The sequence below is a fragment of the Musca autumnalis genome, unplaced genomic scaffold, assembly GCF_047663935.1.
Source record: "Musca autumnalis isolate F117 unplaced genomic scaffold, ASM4766393v1 scaffold_2, whole genome shotgun sequence".
Classification (NCBI taxonomy): domain Eukaryota; kingdom Metazoa; phylum Arthropoda; class Insecta; order Diptera; family Muscidae; genus Musca; species Musca autumnalis.
In genome coordinates, this window is record NW_027411755.1 from 92,167,606 (window position 1) to 92,191,378 (window position 23,773).

General features: G+C 33.7%; 1 protein-coding gene across 13 annotated transcripts in view; it reads right to left on the reverse strand.

Annotated features, from left to right (window-relative positions):
• The window catches only part of Pax (paxillin), a 103,524-nt gene extending 93,027 nt beyond the window's left edge, over positions 1-10,497 (reverse strand). For 4 of the 13 annotated variants that reach the window (XM_073968267.1, XM_073968265.1, XM_073968269.1 and 1 more), the window contains exon 1: positions 480-790. Coding sequence is in view for 1 of the 13 variants with exons in the window: in XM_073968286.1 (XP_073824387.1) it covers positions 10,020-10,032 (13 nt within the window). In the remaining 12 variants the exon portion in view is untranslated. Of the gene's footprint in view, positions 1-5; positions 905-10,019 lie in introns of those variants that run through there. The other 9 variants (XM_073968286.1, XM_073968266.1, XM_073968276.1 and 6 more) reach the window with 9 other exon arrangements.
• Positions 10,498-23,773: the final 13,276 nt, after the last annotated feature.

Consider the following 23,773-nt stretch of genomic DNA (forward strand, 5'->3'; position numbering starts at 1 on the left):
CAAACCGAATCCCGAGCAATAACAGGCACAGTTAGCTACCACGCACAGCACAACGTGAAGACGTCACAATAGATGTCACTTTTTTGTGGAATGCCCACACTCATCATATCACCGCTGTTGATATGACACACATATAATATGAAGAATGTAATAATAATTTAGATTATTTTTATTAAAAATCGTAGGCATTTTTGTTTCTCATTCTTTCACTTTCAATGTAAATTGATAACTTATTCATAATAACACATTTGCGGGCATAACGATTTGCATTTCTTTTTATTTATTTTGTTTCTTTCTAGCTTGCATTCCGGTAAACCAAATTTTAACCGCACAGAGAGAAGGAGAGCAGATTCGCGCCGAATTGTGAGAATTTGAATTTTCGTTTTTTAACTATTTAACCAAGATTTGCCTATCTCCGAAAGGTAAGCGCGGCGATAAACGCCAAGTTCATTATTTACAAAAAACACAATAGAATTTACCGCTGGCTCGTGCTCAGGTTGACGTGTTCTTTTAGATACTAGGACGGAACAAAAGACAAACGAACAAATGCGGTGGTTATTGTTGTCACCTAAAACCCCATATTTTCAACAAATAACAGCAGCAACAACAACTACACAAACGCTCTCGCTTTCAACAATCAAATTCACTAAACAGTGAGATGAGGACGTGAATGATGATGACGGGCGATGTATGGATGAATATACCGACGAAACTAAAATCTCATAGAAATTGTGAAAAAAAGAGATAAAAAGGCGAACGATTCGACCAATTTTCGTAAAAGCGCAATGCACGACTAATTCAAGCGATTATTTAGCAGGCCGGCTATTGTTATTGTTGTCATCATCTTCGCGTGCACGTCGTTTTTGCCACTGTCGGCTTCACTGCCAACGTCCCGACCGAGTATGGATGCGGATGGATAGTGTTTTGAGATGAATGAATGAGCAAATCAATAGATACATAGATAGGTATGTTGATAGAACAACAACCGGCAAACACTATGCCTTGGCCATTTAAACACTCGAACAAACAATGAATGACAGCCAAGGCAATGTTCGATTAAGAAAAGCTAATCACACAAAAACAGAGTAAAAGAAACTCTTGACGAGCGTAAATATTCAATGTAGCTGCGTTAATGTCGAGAAAATCGGAAGTCACTGCCAACAACGTCGTTGCCGTTGCAGAGAATTTGCTTCGGCGTCGTCTTTGTGTGGGCAAATAAACACACAACACATGCCAGGTGGATTACCATTTGGGGAAATCGTAACCGAGAGTGAACACTGTGTGTGGAAAAACTTTCTTCCTTTAGCCCACTGACTACTGATATTTCCTTATGATATGCAAATGCGCCTGCGCAAAATTTATAGGTATTTGTTTCTCTTTGTCATAGAACACAAGCAAGATATAACTACCAGACCATTGCTATCGAAAAAATATCGAATTAAATGTTTCACTTAAGTTTTGCGAACAATTTATTCGAGAATTAAGGTTAGTGTACATGGCAGTCAACGTACCTTTAGGACAATATTTTGGCAAATTCGACCAGGGGTGGCCGTCACCTCAACAATTATGTATTTGTGTTCATATATTTTATTCACCATCTGAGCATCGATATATCCTGGAATGCCTGATCGGAGCTCGTTTGGTCCGTGCCTCGCTAGGTAAGAACCCCGAGCCACTGATCTGTTACGTTTGCCAGATCCGTATGGAATGTGTGAACTTCCGATGCTGCTCTGGTCTTATTCGCCCCCAGGACTATTGTAATAGTAGTTATGTTGCGCCAGATCATCCCCAGCATGTCTTCAACTTCGTCGTCATCGGAATACGAGAAGGCTCCGGCATTCTTGCAACGTCGGAGTCTGTGAAATCGTGGACTTTATGAGGCGGAACATCATGGTCGCCATGATGCAGAAAACAAAGCTAACCGATAGCGATGATTTCAAGGGTTTGCGCAATGATCAACACCGACTACTAACTACCCCAAGATATCCGACAGCATGTTTAAGTCGTCCGCGCAAGAGACAAGATCAGAAGCATAAACAAGGTAAGTCACTGACTGGCAGCACTTGGTGTGCTGACAAAGAAACCTTGTTGACCTGTTATAAAGCTATGCGGCTCCAGTGTGGTATGAAAATGTTAGCGCTAAGCAGTGGAAGACTAATCGAACCTGCCAGAATGCCGCTCTTATGACTGCAACCGGGTGCCTTCTCATGACACTAGTGGACCATCTTCATGAGGAGACGAAGATCTTACCGGTACATCAACACAACGAGATATAGTCCAATGATGTAAGCGAGAACCTCTAGATTAACGAGCCTATCAGGCAGGCTTGAATAGCATTAACACAGATACAGTTACGCAGGCATTACAATGGTACAGTATGAATTCCAAGTACGGCATCGCCCATCCATCTCTGCTGACGAACGCCATTTGCCAAGGCAAACATGAATGGTTTTAGCCCAGTTGAAATATCCAACATATGCCCTGCAAAGGCCACTCACCTGTTGCAGAATTTTTGAATCTGGACACAGAGGAAATAGGTAACTGAATAAAATATACGAACGAAAATGTTTGCGTTGCTACAACAGCAACAATTTTCTGGAAATGTTGAGGGGTGAAATCTGACCGACTAAAAGTTATCCACGTAGTGATCTCCTACGAATTTGTCATCCCCTAATGCCGATGTGTCAAGCGAACGCATGTCTATCGGTGTTCAAAGGTTTGCAGTTAAGAAGCCTCGTTGATATCTGGGCTCAACGTCGTATAGACGTATGTAGTTGTAAAGTTCTGGAGCAAATCAGTGTTTTGCCGGGCTGTAAGTATTTTTAAGGGATTGCCTTTATTTTAGTGCTAAATTCAGCATTCGATGTTGCAAAAATAAACTTCGTATATATTAGACAAAAAGACATTTTCTCATTGGAATTTACGTTCATAGTGTGACGTTGAGAAAACAACACAAAATGAAAGTTAATCAACAACATGCTCCATGGTGTTAATTGATCCCACAATGCATATCTACATTAAACTACCATTCAATTACGATATGCATATGTACATACAGATGGACAGACGTACACACAACACATTTTTTTTTTTTTTTTGGATTATGGTTTAAGCGTTCAATTCGATGTTGGTAATTGTTTCTTTTATGGTTTTTTATCCATTCATATACTGCAAATAATTAAAGAGTTTTGTGGCAGAGTAACGGCCAAACAATTCGACGCATACCGCATGGTTGCGGGTGAAAGAGTATCACGAAGAAGTCTCAAATTACGCATACACTCAGGCTCATCTGAATAGGTTGATATGTTTATTATATTTTTTCTACTATATACTTTTTGAGCGTAACACTGCACACCAGCATTGCAAGAAAAATTATATCCTTAAGATCATAAAATTGTACAAACTTATTTGGCTTATTTAGAATTTAGGTTTATTTATATTCGAGATAAAAAAAGCCATCTAAGGCCAATTATACACGTGTTTGATGATAAATAATAAATATAGATTTGGAAATATTTTTGCTTAATTTTATAAAATTGATATTTTGATATGTTTTAAATAATCATATTAAGTTGAGCTCGAGTGTATACACGCGGTTTATTTGCATGACACAATTCTTCATGCATTCATTGGTAATAGGAATAATATTTTTTGATTGTGCGGTTACAAGTCACGTTGGAATTAACCGTAATTAGTTCATTCATCATACCACAAGTTTACAATATTTATACAATCCAATCGTGGTCTATGTTCCGAACTTATAGTTTTCATTTGGCCCACTTAAGTGAAATTGTATATACTATTTATTGGTTAAATGGCTACATGACTCCTTTATCAGATGATTGAATTCAGTTGTATTTGTAGCATCTAATAGTGTTTTTGAGAGAGAGAGAAAGAGGAATTAATTAAGTACAATGATGTTGTCAGCAAAAAGACAATAGCATCGATTGTTGTTTCCACAAAATGATTTCGATAAATTCAATTTGCGGAACAGTATAAAAGAAAAAGTGAAGTTCATATATATGTAAGTCATTGTATTCAAAAATGACGTTTAAATTGGAAGAGTAAAGTGGTTCTTAAATTACACTTAAAAAAGCTAAGCTTCTAAAACTATGCTCTGCGTTAATAAAGATTAAATCGTTCGTATGCAAAATGCAACACGTATACAGTAATATGCAATATTGAGTTGTATTATAATGGGCGTAGAATTAGAGTAATAAATATTAAATTGTAAAAACATTATTTCGGTATTTTTCTACCTTGTTAAATGGAGTTGTTATTCGAGAATTCCATTGGTAATTCGTGACATTTTATTTCTAATTCGAGAATTACATTTGCAATTCGATACATTTCAATTGTATTTCAAATTATTACATTTGTAATTTGAATTATTCTATTTGTAATTCGTATTATTCCATTTGTAATTCGAATTATTCAATTTGAAATTGGCAATCCGAATTATTCTATTTGTAATTTGTAATTCGAATTATTTTATTTGTAGTTCGAATTGTTTTACTTTTAATTTGAATTATTTCAATTGTAATTCGAATTATTCCATTTGTAATTCGAATTATTTTATATGTAATTCGAAACATTTCATTTGTATTTCGAAAAACCAAATATAAAACAAATAGAACCAAAAAATGTTGTATTTTTGTTTCGAATGGAATAATTCGAATTACAAATAAAAAATTTATAAATTATATAATTCGAATTACAAATGGAATAATTCGAATTGTAAATAGAAAAACAGGAGTTAAAAATGAAATAATTCGAACTACAAATAGAATAATTCGAACTCCAAATGGAATAATTCGAATTACAAATAGAATAATACGAATTACAAATATAATAATTCGAATAACAAACAGAATAACTGTAGTTGCAAATGGAATTCTCGAATAACAATTAATTAATTGTTTCGAATTATAAATGGAATAACCGAAAGACAATTGAAATGTTACGAATTACAAATGGAATGTTTCGAATTACATCTGAAAAATGTGTAGAACAACATTTATTTAATATTGGAAAACAGAACACAACAGAAATATTTGGCCTGTTCCAAAACTGCAAGAATCTACTAATTTTTACAATTTATTTGGATATCTAAAAGGAAAAATTGTTATGGTATTAACAATTTGTAAATACTTGCAGGTTCTAGACCAGGCATATTACAAACATATAGTCGGTGTCACTCCATTTCGATATAAAATTTCATATATACGATTTTTAAATCTAATGGAAATCAAATTGGATGGTGAGATTTCAATAAATATATTTTGATACCCTCACCCTTTAAGCTAAAGAGGGTATACAGTAATTTCTTTATTCTCGTTTTCTCTCCCGACATTTGCTCTGAATCCATAAAAAACACTGTGGATAACTGATGCCCACGTAAGTAGTATTAAAGAAATCTACTTTGTTGTGCAGATATGCCAGTTTAAGTCTCCTGAATTTTGGGCATTCCTGCACTACACCTTTATAATATAACATTTGTATAACAGATTCGTACGAAGGTATAAACGATTTTCAAGGATATATGTTTTAGACTATTGCTCAGGATATAGAAAAGATATGCGCAAACGGAAAGTAGCGTTGGACAGCTGAATGTGTCCACTTTACACAAAACAGATTCTTATAGGTCCATTGTCGAAATTTTGAAATATCGACTGTTTATGAAAATACTCTAGAAAAAATTTAAGCGTTGTCCCGATATATGGCTGGCACATCTAAATAGGGTATTGGGACCACTATAAGAATATATATACATACCACTATAAGAATATATGTATATGCAGTCGATATTTCAAAATTTCGACACATTCAGCTGTCCAACGCTACTTTCCGCGTGAGCATATCGTTTCTATATCCTGCGCAATAGTCTAAAACATACATCCGCGAAAACCGTTTTCCAAAAACGTTTTTCAAAATCGTTTTTACCTTCGTACGAATCTGTTATATAACTTTTATACTGTTATACCACTAGTTATGAGGTTTTTGCCTCCGCTAGTTAAAATCTATTTTATCTTCACACACATTTTTCACATGTAATTCGAAACATTCCAGTTGTAATTCGTAACATTTTATTTTTAATTCGAGAATTCCATTTGTAATTCGAATTATTCTATTTGTATTTCGAATTATTCCTTTTGTAATTCGAATTATACTCCATTACAAAATAACTCCATTTGTAAATAGAATAATCCGAATTACAAATAAAATAATTCAAATTACAAATAAAATAATACGAATTACAAATAGAATAATTCGAGTTAAAAGTAGAATAATTCGAATATCAATTGGAATAATTCGAATTTCAAATAAAATAATTCAAATTGAATAATTCGAATTGCAATTGAAATGTTTCGAATTACAACTGGAATTCTAGAATTACAAATAAAATGTTACGAATTACAAATGGAATTCTTAAACTACAACTAAAATGATTCGAATTACACCTGAAAAAAGTGTAGAGGAGGTAAAGAAAAAATAATGCATACATTTTCATAGGGCCAAAATGTGCCTCATCGAAATAATGGTTTTAGAACCCATGTTTGGACGAAAACCGTTTAAAATAATTTGGAGTCGATTTAGCAATGTCCATCCGTCTGTCGGTCTAGCTGGAGCTCACGATAACTCTCGAATGGATCAACCAATTTGGTACAAAAATTTGGAGGTCACTTTAAGTGGTTATGGCCACTTATTGAGGAATAAAAACATTTTTCATGATTACAAGAAATCTACCAAACCTTTTTAGAAGTATTTGATTTTATCTGAAAGATCACACCTTGATCTAATTTCACACCTAGATTTTTTGTTGAAAATATTGCACAGTGTTGACAAATGGCCGCATTTGAAAAAATGTTTTAAAGCAGTTTGCGGTGCCCACTGTATCTCGAAAATGAGTAAACGGGTCAGCGTATGTGTATAATAATCCCACAAAAAAATAGAGTGGGCACTGCACTTTAAAATGCGACAATAAAAAATTTTCGATTTTGTAAAACTAAGTTCGCAAATTGGTCACATCTATCCATTAATTTAGGTAAGGGTTTTATATAATATATGCAATAAAGTTATATATGATATAAAATTATATATATGTAATTATATGGCGATAAAATTGGCGAGAAACAAAAGCTTATGTCATTTTGGTTATGTCGTGTGGCTTTAAATCTTGTTTTGAGTTATATATGTGCTTAAGGTGACTCCAAATAAAAATTAAAAAAGTTCACATAAAAAATCTTTAAAAGTTTTTTGTTCGTGAACTTTTTTATGGAATCACCTTATAATTATGATTTTATCTAATCTTAGGTAAAAACTCATCAAAATATCATACAGGGATACGAGCCCTAACCACCATTAATTCGTACACCAGGTATTTTTTCACTATTTAACATGAAACTTAATTGACATCAAATGTATGTCTAAAGTGAATAGATTTTCATAAATTTTTGTAGGATTCTTTTTTTAGTCACAATAATGAACTCTTAAATTTTTTTTCTGCGGTTGGAAAGTAATTGTGGCCTGTAGATAGATTTTCTTAAAATTCGCCTTTGGCACCCATACAAAATACTATGAAAATATATATCGGTATACTATCGTTAACCGATCGTCATAAACTTTTGTAGAAATTGTTTTTTAGCCACAAAAATGAACTGATAAGCTTTTTACGTCGATTGGACCATAATTGCGGCCTATAGAGAATTTTCGTGAAAATGCGCCTTTGGCCCCACACAAATTACGATGGAAACAAAGATAGCTTGATTGGAACAGGTTAACGTTAACCGATCGCAGTAAAATTTCATATATAAGGTTTTTGGATCAAATGGAAAAGAATTTAGGGGGGTAGAAGCTCCAAAATAAAAAAATATTGTTTTTTGCGTCGCCCTAATATACATACTTTAATAACACATTGTTGAAATGTGTTCTGTGTACGAATTAATTGTTGTTAGGGCTCGTACGAGGTTGTAAAAAGGTCATAGTGCATATAGTCTCTCTGTAACCCGGCGCTTTTTATTTATATTTTTTATAACTAAATAAATGTATTTAAATATATAATTGATTTCAAAATTTGTACATGGATTTGTAACAGTGATTGGCACAACATTTATAATGCACATTGTTATTGTGTTCTCGATAAATGGAAATATAATTCAGATTTCTTTTATTGTGCCCTGGCTTGATTTGACATTCCGCACATGAAGGAGTTCGTCACTACGTTACTCATTCTTGAAGAATGCCCAAAACTCATAAAAAAAACAAAAGAAAACTCTGAATGCATTTGCTGCTGTATTTGCTGGAAACCATTGGTGATAACAAAAGGTAAATGTGTACATACAGGTTGCCAAATAATTGTTTACAAAAAGAGATAATATTTTTTTAAAGAAATTGTTGAATAATTGTGAGTGTCGGTATCTTATCCACTCAAGTTTTATTAAAGTAAATGTAAAATATAGTTCATGTCCCAGAAGCCCTTTTTGGATATGGTTAAATCTTTCCATACAAACATGCAAATTGCATTATTAATTTCATACAAAACTTCAACAAGAAATTTGGAAGAAAAACCATAAAATTCACTTATTTTAGGGAAATAACCTATCACCATGATGCAAGTACCAGGTGGACCATGTAGGCCCAGCAGAAGGGTCCAAAATTTGGCTTTCGTAATATTTTGTCTAAGCTTAGATCAAGTTCGGAGATTGGCCATACCGGTCTAATCCTTCGGGTACCTCCCCTACAAAACTTCAACATTTTTCGTTCAAATTGTGGACACCAAAATTCTCGAAGGAAGGACCTAAGAATTTGGTCCAAACTTTGCAAATCGAAATATTTCGTCCAGACAAAGATCAGTTTCAAATATGCACTGACGGTCAGCTACTTTGGGTACATCATACACAAAACTTCAAAATGTGTGGCACAAGTGCTGTTTAGGAACTCTTCTCTGATTGCCCTTTTTACGTAATGTTTTTCGTGGGCAAATCCATGAATCTGGCCGTAATGGTCCGAATCCTAAAAAACATACGGTGATCAACTAAAATGGCTGGTTGTCCAAATAACTATCGAAAGGAATGACTCCCAAAATGAGATTCAAGGTGGACTACGTCAGTGCATTCCTTCAGATACTTCCTCTACAAAATTACAACAGTTTTGAGGCTTAATTCAGTTTTAGGCCACTTCACTGATCGTGTGGCTGAGAATATATCTCTGTCGGCAAATTTGACAAATAATTTTTTCCTTGTTAAACAATAATTACATTATCAGTATTTTTTTCACATGCAAACATTTACTTGACAAACTGTATATACACATGAATGCATTAATAATCTTAAAACGATGAATGTATTAACAACCGTATTCCCAACTTTATCGAAAAATGAGTAATATGTATGTACTGAACAAGAAGATAAGGGCAATGGGGTGACAATCATAATCGTCTTTTGGTCGAAACAAAGACATTTCTAAAAGAAGGGTTAATAAGAATGTGTACTAACATCTGACATGGGTTAATTTGGAGCAGATACATAGAAAACAAGCATTAGAAAAATAAACAGAAAATGTGGGGATCATGAAAAGAATCAAAAGAATAGAGATACACAAAAATACACACGGAGAGTGAGATCTATACAAGATAAATTTTGAGAGTCTGAGATACTAGTAATTGTTCTTTGATTTCGTTTTGTTACTTGGATCTTGGTTGGATGACGTGAGTATGGGAGTGGATCACTCACGCATGTATCTGAGTATGAGTGGCTCGATGTGGAGATCTATGGATGTATGTGTCTGACAAATTAACTTCAATTTATGTTTTTTGTTCGTACTTTTTTTCTTGATTTGCTGATGGCCCTGACAATGTTTCAAGCGGAAATTATCATTATCGAACTAAAGGTTTTAAAAATTGGAATAAATAAATAGCAACAATCTTATATCTGTATTGAAACGTGTTCAACATTTGCACTTTTTGGGAAAACAACAACCCCACCCTCCCTCAAATTGTGTGTTTTCATCAATTTACTTACCCAAGTCCTCCATTTTTGGTACTTTAATTGATCGTCTAAGGTGTTATTCTATTGAAACAATTTTCAAAAAATGTTTAAGGCTTTTTGCAATTATTTTCCTGAAGTATTCTTATTTTAGATTGCAGTTTTAGCTTCTTCACTTTTAAAAGTTTTGCGATGTTTGTAGCTTTTTTCACACGCACGCACTTTTTTCTCCTTACTAGATTGGATTGAAACTTATGGAAAAAATCAAAATCGCGTAAAAGAAGAGTTTTTCGAATTGAAAGTTGTACCGGTCACGACAAAGTTCCGAGTTCGCCTCTGATTCACTGAATTCTCATTTATTTGGAATTGAAAAATGATTTCTTACATACTTCTTTGCTCGCTCTGAGTTTGTGTTGTTTCTTTGTACCTTTATATGTCGCCGACTGCCCCACCAGCGCCCCCCTCAAATAAAAACGAATCATAAGACGAAAACAAAATCAATCAAAATCAATGGTAAACAAAACAAAATGTAGATGGGGGGAATCAGAATCAACAACGAAGGAGGTGAGAAACACAGGGAATGAGAAGAACCAGTCACGAATGAGGTGGGAAATACAGGGAATGAGAAGAACCAGTCACGAATGAGGTGAGAATCTCGGGAATAAGGAAAACTAGCTATGAAAGCATGGTAGACTAAAAAGGTAACCGTTTCGGTCACAGCTCACAGATGATTACAATTGGTCTGTTCCTTTACTTTTGAAAATGGTAAATCCGGCAAAAGTAGGGCATAAAATGAGTTGGCCAACTATGCTCGGATCGAAATGACATTTTTATCACAGGTAGATCTCGTTGGGTGCCACCGTGGTGCAATGGTATGCACGCCCGCCTTGCACGCAGAAGGTCAGTGGTTCAATTCCCCGGCCAGGCAACATCAAACATTTTTCAACGGTGGCAAAATACCCCTCAGTAATGTTGGCGACATTTCCTGAGTATTTCAGCCATTTAAAACTTTTCTACAAGTGGTGTCGTAAGTCACGCCGTTCGGACTCGGCGATAAACAGTAGGTCCCATATCATTGAGCTTAATATGAATCGGGGTGCACTCATTGATATGAGAGAAGTCTCCCTTGTCCCGTATGGGATGTTGTGGAACAATGTTGTATGATCTCGTCACCCTGATCACAAATATACAGTTAATCGCAGTCAAAAGTATCCACTTCAGTTTGTCGATGGTCAGACTAGCACGATTTCAACATGGCGACGTCCAGTTTATAGGCGAGGGGTATGAAGTAGTGAAACCCATGTACATGGTTTACTGTGTTTGTTGTGTTGCCTCTTCTTGTTATTCGTTGCAAGATTTTTTCTTCCATTTTCTTTCATTTTTATTTTCTCATGCAAACGTTAACAACAAAACAAGCATAAAAAGATTTAATAAAAACAATTAATTAATGAAATAGTGAAAATTTAACTATTAATTTAATTATTTTGTGTTGTTTTTAGTTTATTTATGTTTGTTTTGTTTTTATTGGTATGAGAAACACAACAAACGCGAATGGTAAAATAAAGAGGACATGCAAAAATCTTAAATTTCACGTTAACGTGTGTGGACACTAACGAAACTTGAAAAGAAACTTTGACGAAATTGGTTTCAAGAAACCTTGCTAGTCTGACCATCGACTTACTTTCATTAAAACTGCGATTGCTAAGAATTGGTTAATGATAGCAATTTCATTCCTTTTTATATTTTTACATTAGTGTCTTAACTTAAGTATAATAAAATAAAATTAACGAAATTCAGGAAAATTTAGATAAAAAACAAAAATGGTGAAACATCGACTTCTACCTCACAGTGAAAAGTATGCACTCTAAAAGTTTCATGAAACAAAAAGGATTTCTTAGGAGTTTAGCACTTGGTATGACATCCTTTGTTATCCTTTACAGCTTTTAGCCTTTTTGGCAAAGATTTAACTAAGTTTTCGGGGCAAGATATCGACATTTTCCCCATTCTTCTTGCAAGGATTTGAATCCTATAGATAGTTTATGGAGTATTTTGGAGACAAATATAAAAAATCGTAACATCTAAAGTATAGGAACCCTGAAATATGCCTTGCAAGAAGAATGGGGAACAATTCCGATATCTTGTCCCGAAAACTTAGTTAAATCTTTGCCAAAAAGGCTAAAAGCTGTAAAGGATAGCAAAGGATGTCATACCAAGTGCTAAACTCCTAAGAAATCATTTTTGTTTCATGAAACTTTTAGAGTGCATACTTTTCACTGTGAGGAGGAAATCGATGTTTCACCATATTTGTTTTTTATCTAAATTTTCCTGAATTTCGTTAATTTTATTTTATTATATTTAAGTTAAGACACTAATGTAAAAATATAAAAAGGAATGAAATTGCTATCATTATTTTATTATATTTAAGTTAAGAAACTAAATCGCTATCATTAACCAATTCTTAGCAATCGCAGTTTTAATGTAAGAAATGGCCTGTTCCCGTACTTTATAAAGTGGTAAAAGTCGTAAACGATTTTCATATAAATTTTGTGTACGGGAACGCAAAATGTGTAAAAGTGGTAAAAATTTTAAAAACTTTTTAGTTCTGGAACAGAGCTAAAGTGAAGTGGATACTTTTGACTGTGATTCACTGTACACTCATACCTCTTTATACGGCATAGATACGTTCCCAAAATGTCGGCCGTAAAGCGAGGCAATACATTTCATACAAATCCATATTAACAGTAAGAAATCGGTTCCGATTTATTGTAAAAATAAGGTTTGAATTCACAGTGGAAGTAAAAATATGGCCTTTACATCGTGGTTTTAATAAAAATCAATATGTAAAGCAATAAAAACAAGTAAAGCATGAAAATTAAGTAGGTATGTACAGTCAACCAAAAAAGTTACATACACCCTATAAATCTAGAGTTTTAAGGGTAAGGAAGCATTTTTATGAAAATCCAAGTACATAGACCTATTTCATATCCCTTATAAACAATATTACATACAACAAAAATATATTCCATAATACGAATAACGGTAAATTCTATAAATTTAAAAAATTAATAGGGGAAAAGTGTGCATACACCCAATGAAACATTAAGATTACCGTAACATTTATGGAATAAGCAATACAAAGTTTACATTTTATTGCTTTATCAAATGTCTCTGGTTGTCTATGATGTATTTTAGACAATACAGGAACACATTTGTGCTTTAATTGACGTTATTTAAGGTCAGACTTCGCGAATAGCTCGTTTAGGCGGATCCTTGCAGATTTCTTTGAGTTTTTCAGTGTGGTAGTTTATGAAACCCCGGGAAATACTGTAGGACTAATTATTTTGATATCCTAGAGCGCTTTGAAGTTGTTCTTATGGATAAGATATGCTCCTGAGCTTCGCTAAATATGCGAATTCCTGAGTTTTTCATAAATTTTATAGTTTTCACAGCATTCCAAGAGTCAAATTACAAGCAAGAGCCTTGGAATTAACTTGTATTTAATAAAAAGCGCAGCAATCGGATCTCTGAATTCGCGAATAAAATATTTAATATGTCGTTTGACAAGTATCTGAAATACAGGAGTCTCATATTTCTGCATAACATTTTAAGCACGAAGGAGCCATCATACTTAATGGAACGCATACAATTTGGACAATCGGAAAGAGACAAGAGAATTATACAGTTAAAATTTAAAGGCTCCAAATCTGAGAAGCTATCCGTCTTTGGAATTGTCTTCCACCTTATATACAGACTATACGCAACAACCTGCAATTTAAACATGCTTTACACAAATACCTCATTACAAATGATTTGCAAATGTAGTACTTAATTAATTATTAATTATACCCTCCACCATAGGATGGGGGTATATTAAGTTTGTCACTACGTTTGTAACTACTCGAAATAATCATTGTAGACCCCACAAAGTATATATATTCTTGATCAGCGTGCAATTCTACATATTCTACGATATAGCCATGTCCGTCCGTCTGTCCGTCTGTGGAAATCACTCTAGCGTCCGAACGGATTGACGTAGGTTGATGAAATTTTGGGAAAATATGTTATATTTACGTAGGACTTTTGGTATTGAAAGCGGGCTATGTAGGTTCTCGCTTTCGTACAGCCCCCATACAAAATGACGCGTGACGCGTCGTCGGTTTAAGGAATTTTTAAGATATTTGGCCCATTTTACCACCGAATTGGTTGTAATTTAGTACTTTGTGTCTCCAGAGGCCAAAAAATATTCCTACCAAAGTTGGGTTATATAGGTCCACGTTTTGGTATAGCCCCCATATAAGGCCCCATATAAAGTACGCGTCATTTTAATATATTTTGAATGTATTAGACCCATTTGACCACAGAATTGGTTGTAATTTGGTATTTTGTGTCTTCAGAGGCCAGAAAACATTCCTAACAAAGTTGGGTTATATAGGTCCACGTTTTGGTATAGCCCCCACATAAGGCCCCTTATAAGTACGCGTCATTTTAATATATTTTGAATGTATTAGACCCATTTGACCAAAGAAGCGGTTGTAACTTTGTATTTTGTGTTTCCAGAGGCTAAGAAACATTTCTACCATAAATTGTTGGTCCACGTGTTGATATAGCCCCCATAATACCATATCTCCCGATTTTCGATATTTTGAACGTTTTAGCCTCATTATCACACCGAGATGGCTGAAATATGGTATTTAGTCTTCTTTAGGCGTATAAAACTTTCCTCCAGAAATTTGTAGGTATAGGTCCACGCCATCATATAGCCCCCATAGAACGGTACCTTCCGAATTTCGGTATTTTGAAGGTTGTGGCCACATTAATCCACCGAAATGGCTGAAATTTGTGGTGGAGGGTATAAAAAGTTCGGCCCGACCGAACTTAACGCTTTTCTTACTTGTTTTTATATCATTTTAATTTTTGCTACTAGTAATAATTATATTTTTACAGATAATTTACTTCAAGAAATATTCTTTGTACCACTAGCACTAATTCAAAAGAATTTTATTCTCATTGTGCTATATTTTCTTTAATAAATAAACAAACAAGATATACCTAATATGCTGTTGTTTGTTTACAATTCATCGCAAAACGGTAAATTAACGATTTCTTCTGGCCGTATAACGAGGCACAAAGCGCCGTAAAGCGAAGGTGTTCCATAATTTAAACAGGCCGTTATAGAGAAATGCCGTAAAAAGAGGGGCCGTATAAAGAGGTATGAGTGTATATAACATTTGTTGCGGATATGGACTTTGAAGTTCCAAAAATTCCTTTGTTAAAGGCCAGCTGATAAGAGAAAAATTTTAAATTTAAAAAAGTTGTTCCCGTGCCCTAGATTTGCACCTGTCCATAGGAGAAAGTCTTAAATCTCCGGCCGAAGGCCGGCTACATAAAAATAATACAATTTAAAAAAATTTTTTTGAGCATAGTGCGTCAACTCAACTTGTTCCAAAAGTAGTAAAAGTTGTAAGCAGCTCACATATGAATTGTATGGTGTGAGAAGTAAAGGAACGCTTTTCGAGTAAAAAGTGGCAAAACATGAAGATTCTTGCACGTAAAGGAACTGATCTAATTTTTTCTTGTTATGGCCTATTCTGTCAAAAGCAGGGTTGACATTTTTTACTGTTGTTGACATTTACAATTATGAATGTAGATGCATCGGTGAATTGTTTCAACAAAAAACTGCTTTAACATTGAAAACAAGGACAAGAAATTTTATTCCCATTTGCTAAATATAATTTTTGATTTTTTAATATGCAGTAAAACTTGCGAATGAATAGGTCTGAACGATAACCCAAAAGTTTGTGCAAATTGGCACAAACTTTTACAAAATGCTGTTCGATAACAAACTTGCAAAGTAAAAGAGAGAGAATTTGGAGACAATTGTCAGAGAATATTGGAGAGTTTTGTTTACAAGTTTTTGCAAGGAAAATTTTTATTGTAAGAATTTGCAAGTTCGATCAGCTGATTTAAATTCGAATATTTTGTGGAGGACATCTTGGCAAAAACATAAACAAACGCTATTAAAATAAATAGATATAAAAAGGGAACAAATTATTAAATTAATTATGGAAAACGATGTTTGTGGTGATAAATGGAAATTAAAAAAATGGTAGAAACCTTCAATTGTTAAATTTAATCTTTTCCGCCAACTTCTTGTTTATCAAATCAGCTGACTTCTTGCAAGTTTTTGCAAATTGCTGTTCGATAACAATCTGCAAATTTTTTGCTTCGAGAGAGTAAAATTGATGGAGAGATGTTACTGAGAACTTGCTGAGTGCTTGCAAGTACTTTTCACTTGCGAAGTTATCGTACACACCTAATGATTTGTCAAGTATTGACGTTTATTTAAATTTGTTCTAAAAGTACGGGAACGGAAAAATTACAAATATTGTAAAATTTCTACCTGAAATGTCACCATATCTGCAAATTGGATGCCAGCAATCACGATGTTAGATCAGCCAAACTTTTAAAGTAGAAGCAAGATCTATTAATATAAATAGATCTTGCAAGAAGTCAGCTGATTTGATAAACAAGAAGAAGTTGGCGGAAAAGATTAAATAAAATAAATAATAAAATAAAAAATAGTCACCACAAACTACAAAATAAGTTTCCAAAATTTATTTAATATTTTTCCCCTTTTTTATTTCTATTTATTTTAATAACCAAACGTTTGTTTATAGGTCTGTTCGTTTACTCAATAATTTGTACAAATTTGTACAAGTCCAGTAACTTCTTGTAATCGACATGGTGCTGTAGAGTAAACGAACAACATCCTGTAACAATTTGTACAAATTGTAAGTAAACGAACGCACATTAACTTTGTTCCCGTACTTTTTAATAGTAAAACTCGTAAAAGAGAGAAAGAACGAAAAATTGTTTTCACCCAAAAGTTTTTTCAAAAAGTTCGGGAACGCAAAAATGGAAGAAACGTCAAAACAAGCTGGAACAAATGTCAAAGTCAACGTACCAGCCAATCAGACGCCGGCAACCATGTTACTATTTTTTACACGCGCAAATTTGTCGAGTAAAAAGTTTCTAAAGAGAGCGTCATTCAGCGCCATTTTTGTTTAAAGAGAAATCAACATTTTTGTGTACGGGAACGGGTTTTCAGGTAAAATGTGTAAAAGTTGTAAAAACTTTTTAGTTCTGGAACAAAGCTATTATGTTTTTACCAAGATGTCCGCCACAAAGCATTCGAATTAAAATCAGCTGATCAAACTTGCAAATTTTTACAAGAACAATTTTACTTGCAAAAATTTGTAAACAAAACTCTCCAAAATTCTCTCACAATTGTCTCAAAATTCGCTCTCTTTTAATTTACAAGTTTGTTATCGAACAGCATTTTGTAAAAGAGTGTGCAAATTTGTACAAACTTTTGGGTTATCGTACAGACCTAATGATTAGTTACATATATTTTTCTTGGTTGAGATGTACCCGTTTAAAGATAAAGAAGGCCAAGGAAATTTCGAACTGGGTTGCCCTTTTCTTTTTTATTCTTTTATCAGAAGCAAGCAAGGCAACCAGGCGAGGCAGCTTATGTACGAAGGCCTTAAGGCCTGTGTACATAAGCTGCTCTGCCTGATTGCCTTACTTTCCTGCTTAATTTTTGACATAATAAAAATAAAAGAATAAAGAAGGCCGAGGAAATTTCGAACTGGGTTGCCCTTTTCTTTTTTATTCTTTTATCAGAAGTAAGCAAGGTAAGCAGGCAAGGCAGCTTATGTACTCAGGCCTTTAAGGTCGGCCATTCCGAATTCTGTCAACAACTTTTGACAACAAATATAATAGATTTTACATTATTGTGATTTGAGTTTCTTTGTATTTTAAATCGCAATAATGCTTTCGACAACAAACCATGGTGGAATAAGAAGGTGTTACATCAAATCATGTCAAACGTCAAATTTGCTCACAATAATGCATCGGCTGTTTTTGGCGCTACACCTTATTATTCCACCATGCAACAAACATCGACCTTGTATAGGCATTGGGAACGACCATATATACAGCTGTGTTCAAAATAATAGGAGTGCTCATTCACACCAAGGGAATGGTCGAATAAACGTGGTTAAACTTACCCATTTTGGTTTATTTTGAATTTATTTAACATTGCTGACATCCCAACAGTTAATTCATCAGCATAAATGTGGTAATCTTTTTTAAATTATTTACTGTTTACACCAACATTATAAATCGCCTTCAAATTTGTTGTTCAATAAAATAGGAGTGCGGAAGAAAAATGACAATCAAAATATTTTTAGTTGAGTTTAAGATCAAAATTGTCTATATTTTAGTTGACAGTAGTGAGTCCAAAAGATTTTATGAGATTTGATGGCTGTTTGGAAACAAAAGTTCTTTTGGAGGTAGCCTAAAAACAGGTGATTGTCCTTGCAGCGATTTTTTCCATAAATTGAGCACTTATTGGGTAAATCAATCGATTTTGTAGACAGAACTTTAGTAATTAGAGTTTTTTGATGCTCTGGCTGTTATCTCGAACAATATATAATGATCGGTACCCGGAAATTCTTGTATTTTGATCCTTGAGCCAAGTTAAAGCCGGTTTCCATTAACTCTTTACGTAAGGATCGGTTAAAAAAGCGTATCTATAAGGCATTAATTTCTCGATCAAGTGATGTTTTGAGGTCCTTAGCATCTTAACTGCACGCAGAATTGATTATATGGTTAATTTTTGAATAATTGGATGATTGGCACATATGAGACATTTTTCAAAACGCTTTGTTGAGAAGGAAACTTTAAAGACAAACTTTTGAAGTTGGCCTAAGATTAGTTCTATTAGGTTTTGCATCGTATAATAAACCGTTTTCTAATGAAACTAACCTAAATGAAGTATTTTTGAGTGAATAACGTAAGTTTATATTGAAAAATATATTACGGCGTATTCCAATCATAGTGCAATCCCAGCCTGCCTATCACTAAATGGTTCAAAGTACACTTCAACCGTTCACGTTTTAAACATTTTTTGAATAGAAGCGAAATTGATTGCATACACAAGGTTAGCACCCTAAGGACTTCCAAATATTATTTTGTTGGGGAATAAATTCCTTATAGATACGCTATTTTTGACCGATCCTTATCTTAAGGGCTAATGTAAACTGTCTTAAACTTGGATCAAGGATCCAAATACACAAATTTATGGGATACCAATCATTATATATTGTTAGAGATAACATCCATAGCATCAAACAAATCTAATCGCTAAAGCTTTTCTCTACAAAATCCATTGAGTTGCCCAATAAGTGCTCAATTTATGGAAAAAATTTCTGCAAGGATAATCGCCTGTTTTTTGGCTACCTTCAAAGGGCTTTTGTTTTCAAACAACAATCAAATCTCATAAAATCTATTGGATTTACTACTGTTAACTAAAATATTGACAATTTTGATCCTAAACTCAACTAAAACTATTTTTATCGTCCTTTTTCTTCCACACTCCTAATTTTTTGAACAAAAACTTTAAACACGCTTTATAATGTTGGTGTAAACAGTAAATAATTTAAAGCAGATTGTCACATTTCTGCTGATGAATTAACAGTTGGGATGTCAACAATGTTAAACAAATTTAAAGTTAACCAAAATGGGTAAGTTTAACCATATTTTTTTGACATATTTCTTTTTTTGTATGGGCGCTCCTATTATTTTGAACGCAACTGTAGCTCTGTTCCTTTACGCGCAAGAATCTTCAAGTTTTACCAATTTTTACTCGAAAAGCGTTCCTTTACTTCAGACACCATACAATTCATATGGGAGCAGTTTACAACTTCCACTACTTTTGCCGGTTTTACCATTTTCAAAAGTAAAGGAACATACCATATGTTTAACAGATAAAAAATAGCTGTGTCTGGTTACCCTAAAATTTGTAACAATTTGTACCAATTGTTGCTGGAAGTCGTCTGTTAACACAAAAACCAGCAAAAGAGAGCGATTCGAGAGAGACATTTTGACAGTTCTTTCACTGAGAGCTTGCAAATTCTTGCTGGACAAATTTCTTCTAGCAAGCACTTGCAAGCTCTTCTTCTTCCTGAAAACAATCAATCATCTGTTTTTAATTTGTTGTTGATTTATGTTTGTGAAAATTAAAAACCGTTTTATTGTTGAAATAACATAGTCTAATTGTATTGTTTTATGGAAAACAAATTTGTAAAGTGGAAAAATACTTTTTTGTTTCATTTTCTTTTTTATTTTTAATAAAATACAACGTGTTTGCTTCCTTTATTTGCGGACAAATTGTCTGTTTTGGCAAGCCAGCTGATTGCTTGCTGGTTTTTGCTGGGAAGGTGTCTGTTTACTTTTTACAACTTTCTAGCAAAAGAGAACAAAAACCCCTTACTCTCTGAGAAAGTTCTTGCTGGAAAATTTTTGCTGGGAAAGTAGCCAGACAGACTTAATGTTTTTAAAGCAATGTTACCATATGTTTCATACATTCTATATAAAATGTCGATAAAGCAGTTGAAAATAATATAAGCTCTGTTCCAGAACTAAAAAGTTTTTACAATTTTTACCACTTTTACACATTTTGCGTTCCCGTACACAAAATTTATATGAAAATCGTTTACGACTTTTACAACTTTTACGACTTTTACCACTTTATAAAGTACGGGAACAGGCCAATAGCTCTGTTCCTTTACGTGCAAGAATCTTCAAGTTTTACAACTTTTTACTCGAAAAGCGTTCCTTTACTTCAGACACCATACAATTCATATGGAAGCAGATTACAACTTTTGCTACTTTTGCCGGTTTTACCACTTTCAAAAGTAAAGGAACAGACCAAATATAATGTAAAACTATGATTGGTAACATGCACATACCGTTACGGGAAAGTATCAAGAATAAAAGAAAATTGTAGGTTAGGTTATGTTTCGTTTCGACTAAGCAAAGCTACCCAAATATAGACAAATTGATATGTAGGTAAAACGTCTGTTAGACTATACACTTATAACATGTTTCAGTGCATTATCTCGATTTATTTGACATATATTGTATGAAAATGAAAACTTAAATCGACTGGATTTATTAAATTCAGCATAGTCTAAATGTACTATAAGAGAATAAATACACCTGTAGTGCGATTCTCTAACACATTTTTTGAGTTGCCGACAAAATTGATAAAATTAAAATGCAAAATTATGAATGAAAAGTTCAAAAAAAAGTTGACAACACTCTTGCTATCGATAGAACTTTACGACTATTTTTTATTCCTTGCTAACTTACTGAAAAACATCGGTAATTAACGAAACTATAAGCCTTTCAATATTACCGACAATTGTCGGTAACTCAAAAAATGAGTTAGAGAATCGCACTACTGGGGCTGGATTCTTGTTCTATGAAAATTTAAAATGTAAAATATTTCCTTTATAATTTTTTTTATTTGACAGTTTTCTCCTTTATAAAAGTTTTCATTTCACATTTTCATAGAAACAGAATTGAGCCCCTGTAACTTATTTACATATACGGCTATGTTCTGAGACACGCTTAGCCTCTCACTTTAAGCCTCAAGCATTTTGTTCACCGCCTTTACGCTTATTTTTCCAGTATTTTATGGACCGACTGGGCGTACTCTTCTTTTTAAATACCCTAATGAATCTTAACCCCAAGAAGTTCGCAAAAAATATGAGTAAATGGGGTGAACATAATGCTTGAGGCTTGAAGTGTGTCGCAGAATATACCCGATAATTTTTCAGTTGTAGGGCGGTAAACGAAAGGCCACCAAACAGGCTGGAAAAATCGCAACTATCGGCATTCTTATGTCGTTTACATATTTTTGGTGCTACGGCACTAATTTAGATGAACAATTATTGCAGAGAAGTCCCAGGGTGACGAGAATATATGTATATGGGCCCGCACACTAGCCAAAACCACTGATCTAGCGGCGCGAAAGTAAAAAAATCAAACAATAAAATTGCGAAATATTTTCCATTGTATAAATTACAGATATTCTGCGGACTAAAATGTTGTTTTTACTTTTTTGTTGCTGTTAATATTCACTCAGTTACTATCAAATAAAAGAAATTTTGCTGCATCACTTTAAAAAAAATGTTGCTAAAAAATTAACTTCACATTTGAAACATTGTGGCGTTTTTTTGGCATAGCGTTTGCAATTTTGTTTTTTCAAAATAGTCTGGCTTAACCCCATTGTTGTTGTTTTAATATTTTAAAACAATTAGTTTATTAGTGGAAAAGATTTGGCATTGTTCGCCAAGGGGTAAGGCAGGGAATACTATAGTTTCGATTCTCGCCATAGAATCTCATCAGTTCCCTTGTTTTTTGTTTGTGGATATTCTCCACCGAAGTTATTTTTCAATAACTTCTTCAACAAAAACTTGTTATACCCAAACGTCAATCGTCAGCTAGAAGTATAAAGGTAAGCAAAGAAAAAAGTTCAATGAGAAGTTTTTCCTTGGCAACCTCACACAACTCCGACGAAAGTGTCTGCGAAAACAATATTAAAACAACAATGGGGTTAAGCCAGACTATTTTGAAAAAAAAAAAAAAACAAAATTACCTCATATTTGTTTAAAGGTTAAATAAATTATTAATAAAACTAAACAACACTTATTTGTAATTGATAGCGGATGGTGTAATTTAAATTATAAAAATGGTCTGGTTCCTGGAGGTGCATAGTTATATAGAAATAATTTTTTAAAAATAAAATTTTTATTATTTTTTATGGGTTATACGCGCATGTTCCATTGAGTGCATCTTGTAAACTTGGCCAATCTTGGGTTCAAATTTTTTTCAGTGAATTAAATTGGATAGCTAATAGCCACACTTTGGCTGCAAATATTTTCAAATCTTCTGATAACTGCACTATTAAGAGATGGGTATTTAGCTTGAAATGAGCACATATTTAGCTGTGCATTTGTATGGGAGCCATATCAAAATATGGACCTATCTTGAAATTTTTTGCAAGGAGGAGTTCTACCCCGTAGACACTAAAATATCATATTATAGCTAAATCGGTTAATAAATCGAACGAATCGGGGAGTACCATAAAAGAGGGCATCGAAACATAGATCCATAATGAATATTTTTGTAAGAAGATTTTTCACGCATTGAGAACACGTCAAGTCGGTTGGAAAATGTTCTCATGATATTCAATATAACATCAATCGGGAGGTACGGTTACTATATCAAAACGTGGAAATATGTCCACAATTTTTTGTGGAAATGTTTTGTGACCACTAGGAATTCTAAGTACCAAATTACAGCTAATTTGCTGGAAAATGTGGCTTAACTTAAATAATGTTGTGACTAGTGTATTGATTTGGTTATTGTTTTGATTTTGGCTGCTTGATTTTCCGCTGTTGATTGACTCGGGTTGTTTTTGGTAAGTAAGCCAGACTCATTCTTTCTTCGGTTTTATTATGTCAGAAATGAATAATAGCAAGAAATCCAGGCGGCGAGGCTTATTATATACCTAGGCCTTAAGCATCAGGTTAGCATACACGCGATACGTACTAGCTCCACGAGGACTGCCTCGGCGTGTGGGGGAATGTAGGCCCCAGAATTATTTTTTCCCCAAAACTGTACAACTTCTGTATTGATTTGAGTTGATTTTTCATTTCATTTATTCATCAATTGTAATATAAAAAAGCCAACATGGCCAATAACTTATATTATCTTACTACAATATCCAAACATTCAAGAACTAAGAAGTTAAGAATTAATTTTTTTTAGCATAAATTTATTAAAATTGCCCTAATTACCAACATAACCTATTTCACGGATTAGTTTTTAAAGCTTCAATGTTGTCCCAAATAACACAACGGAGAAAATACCAA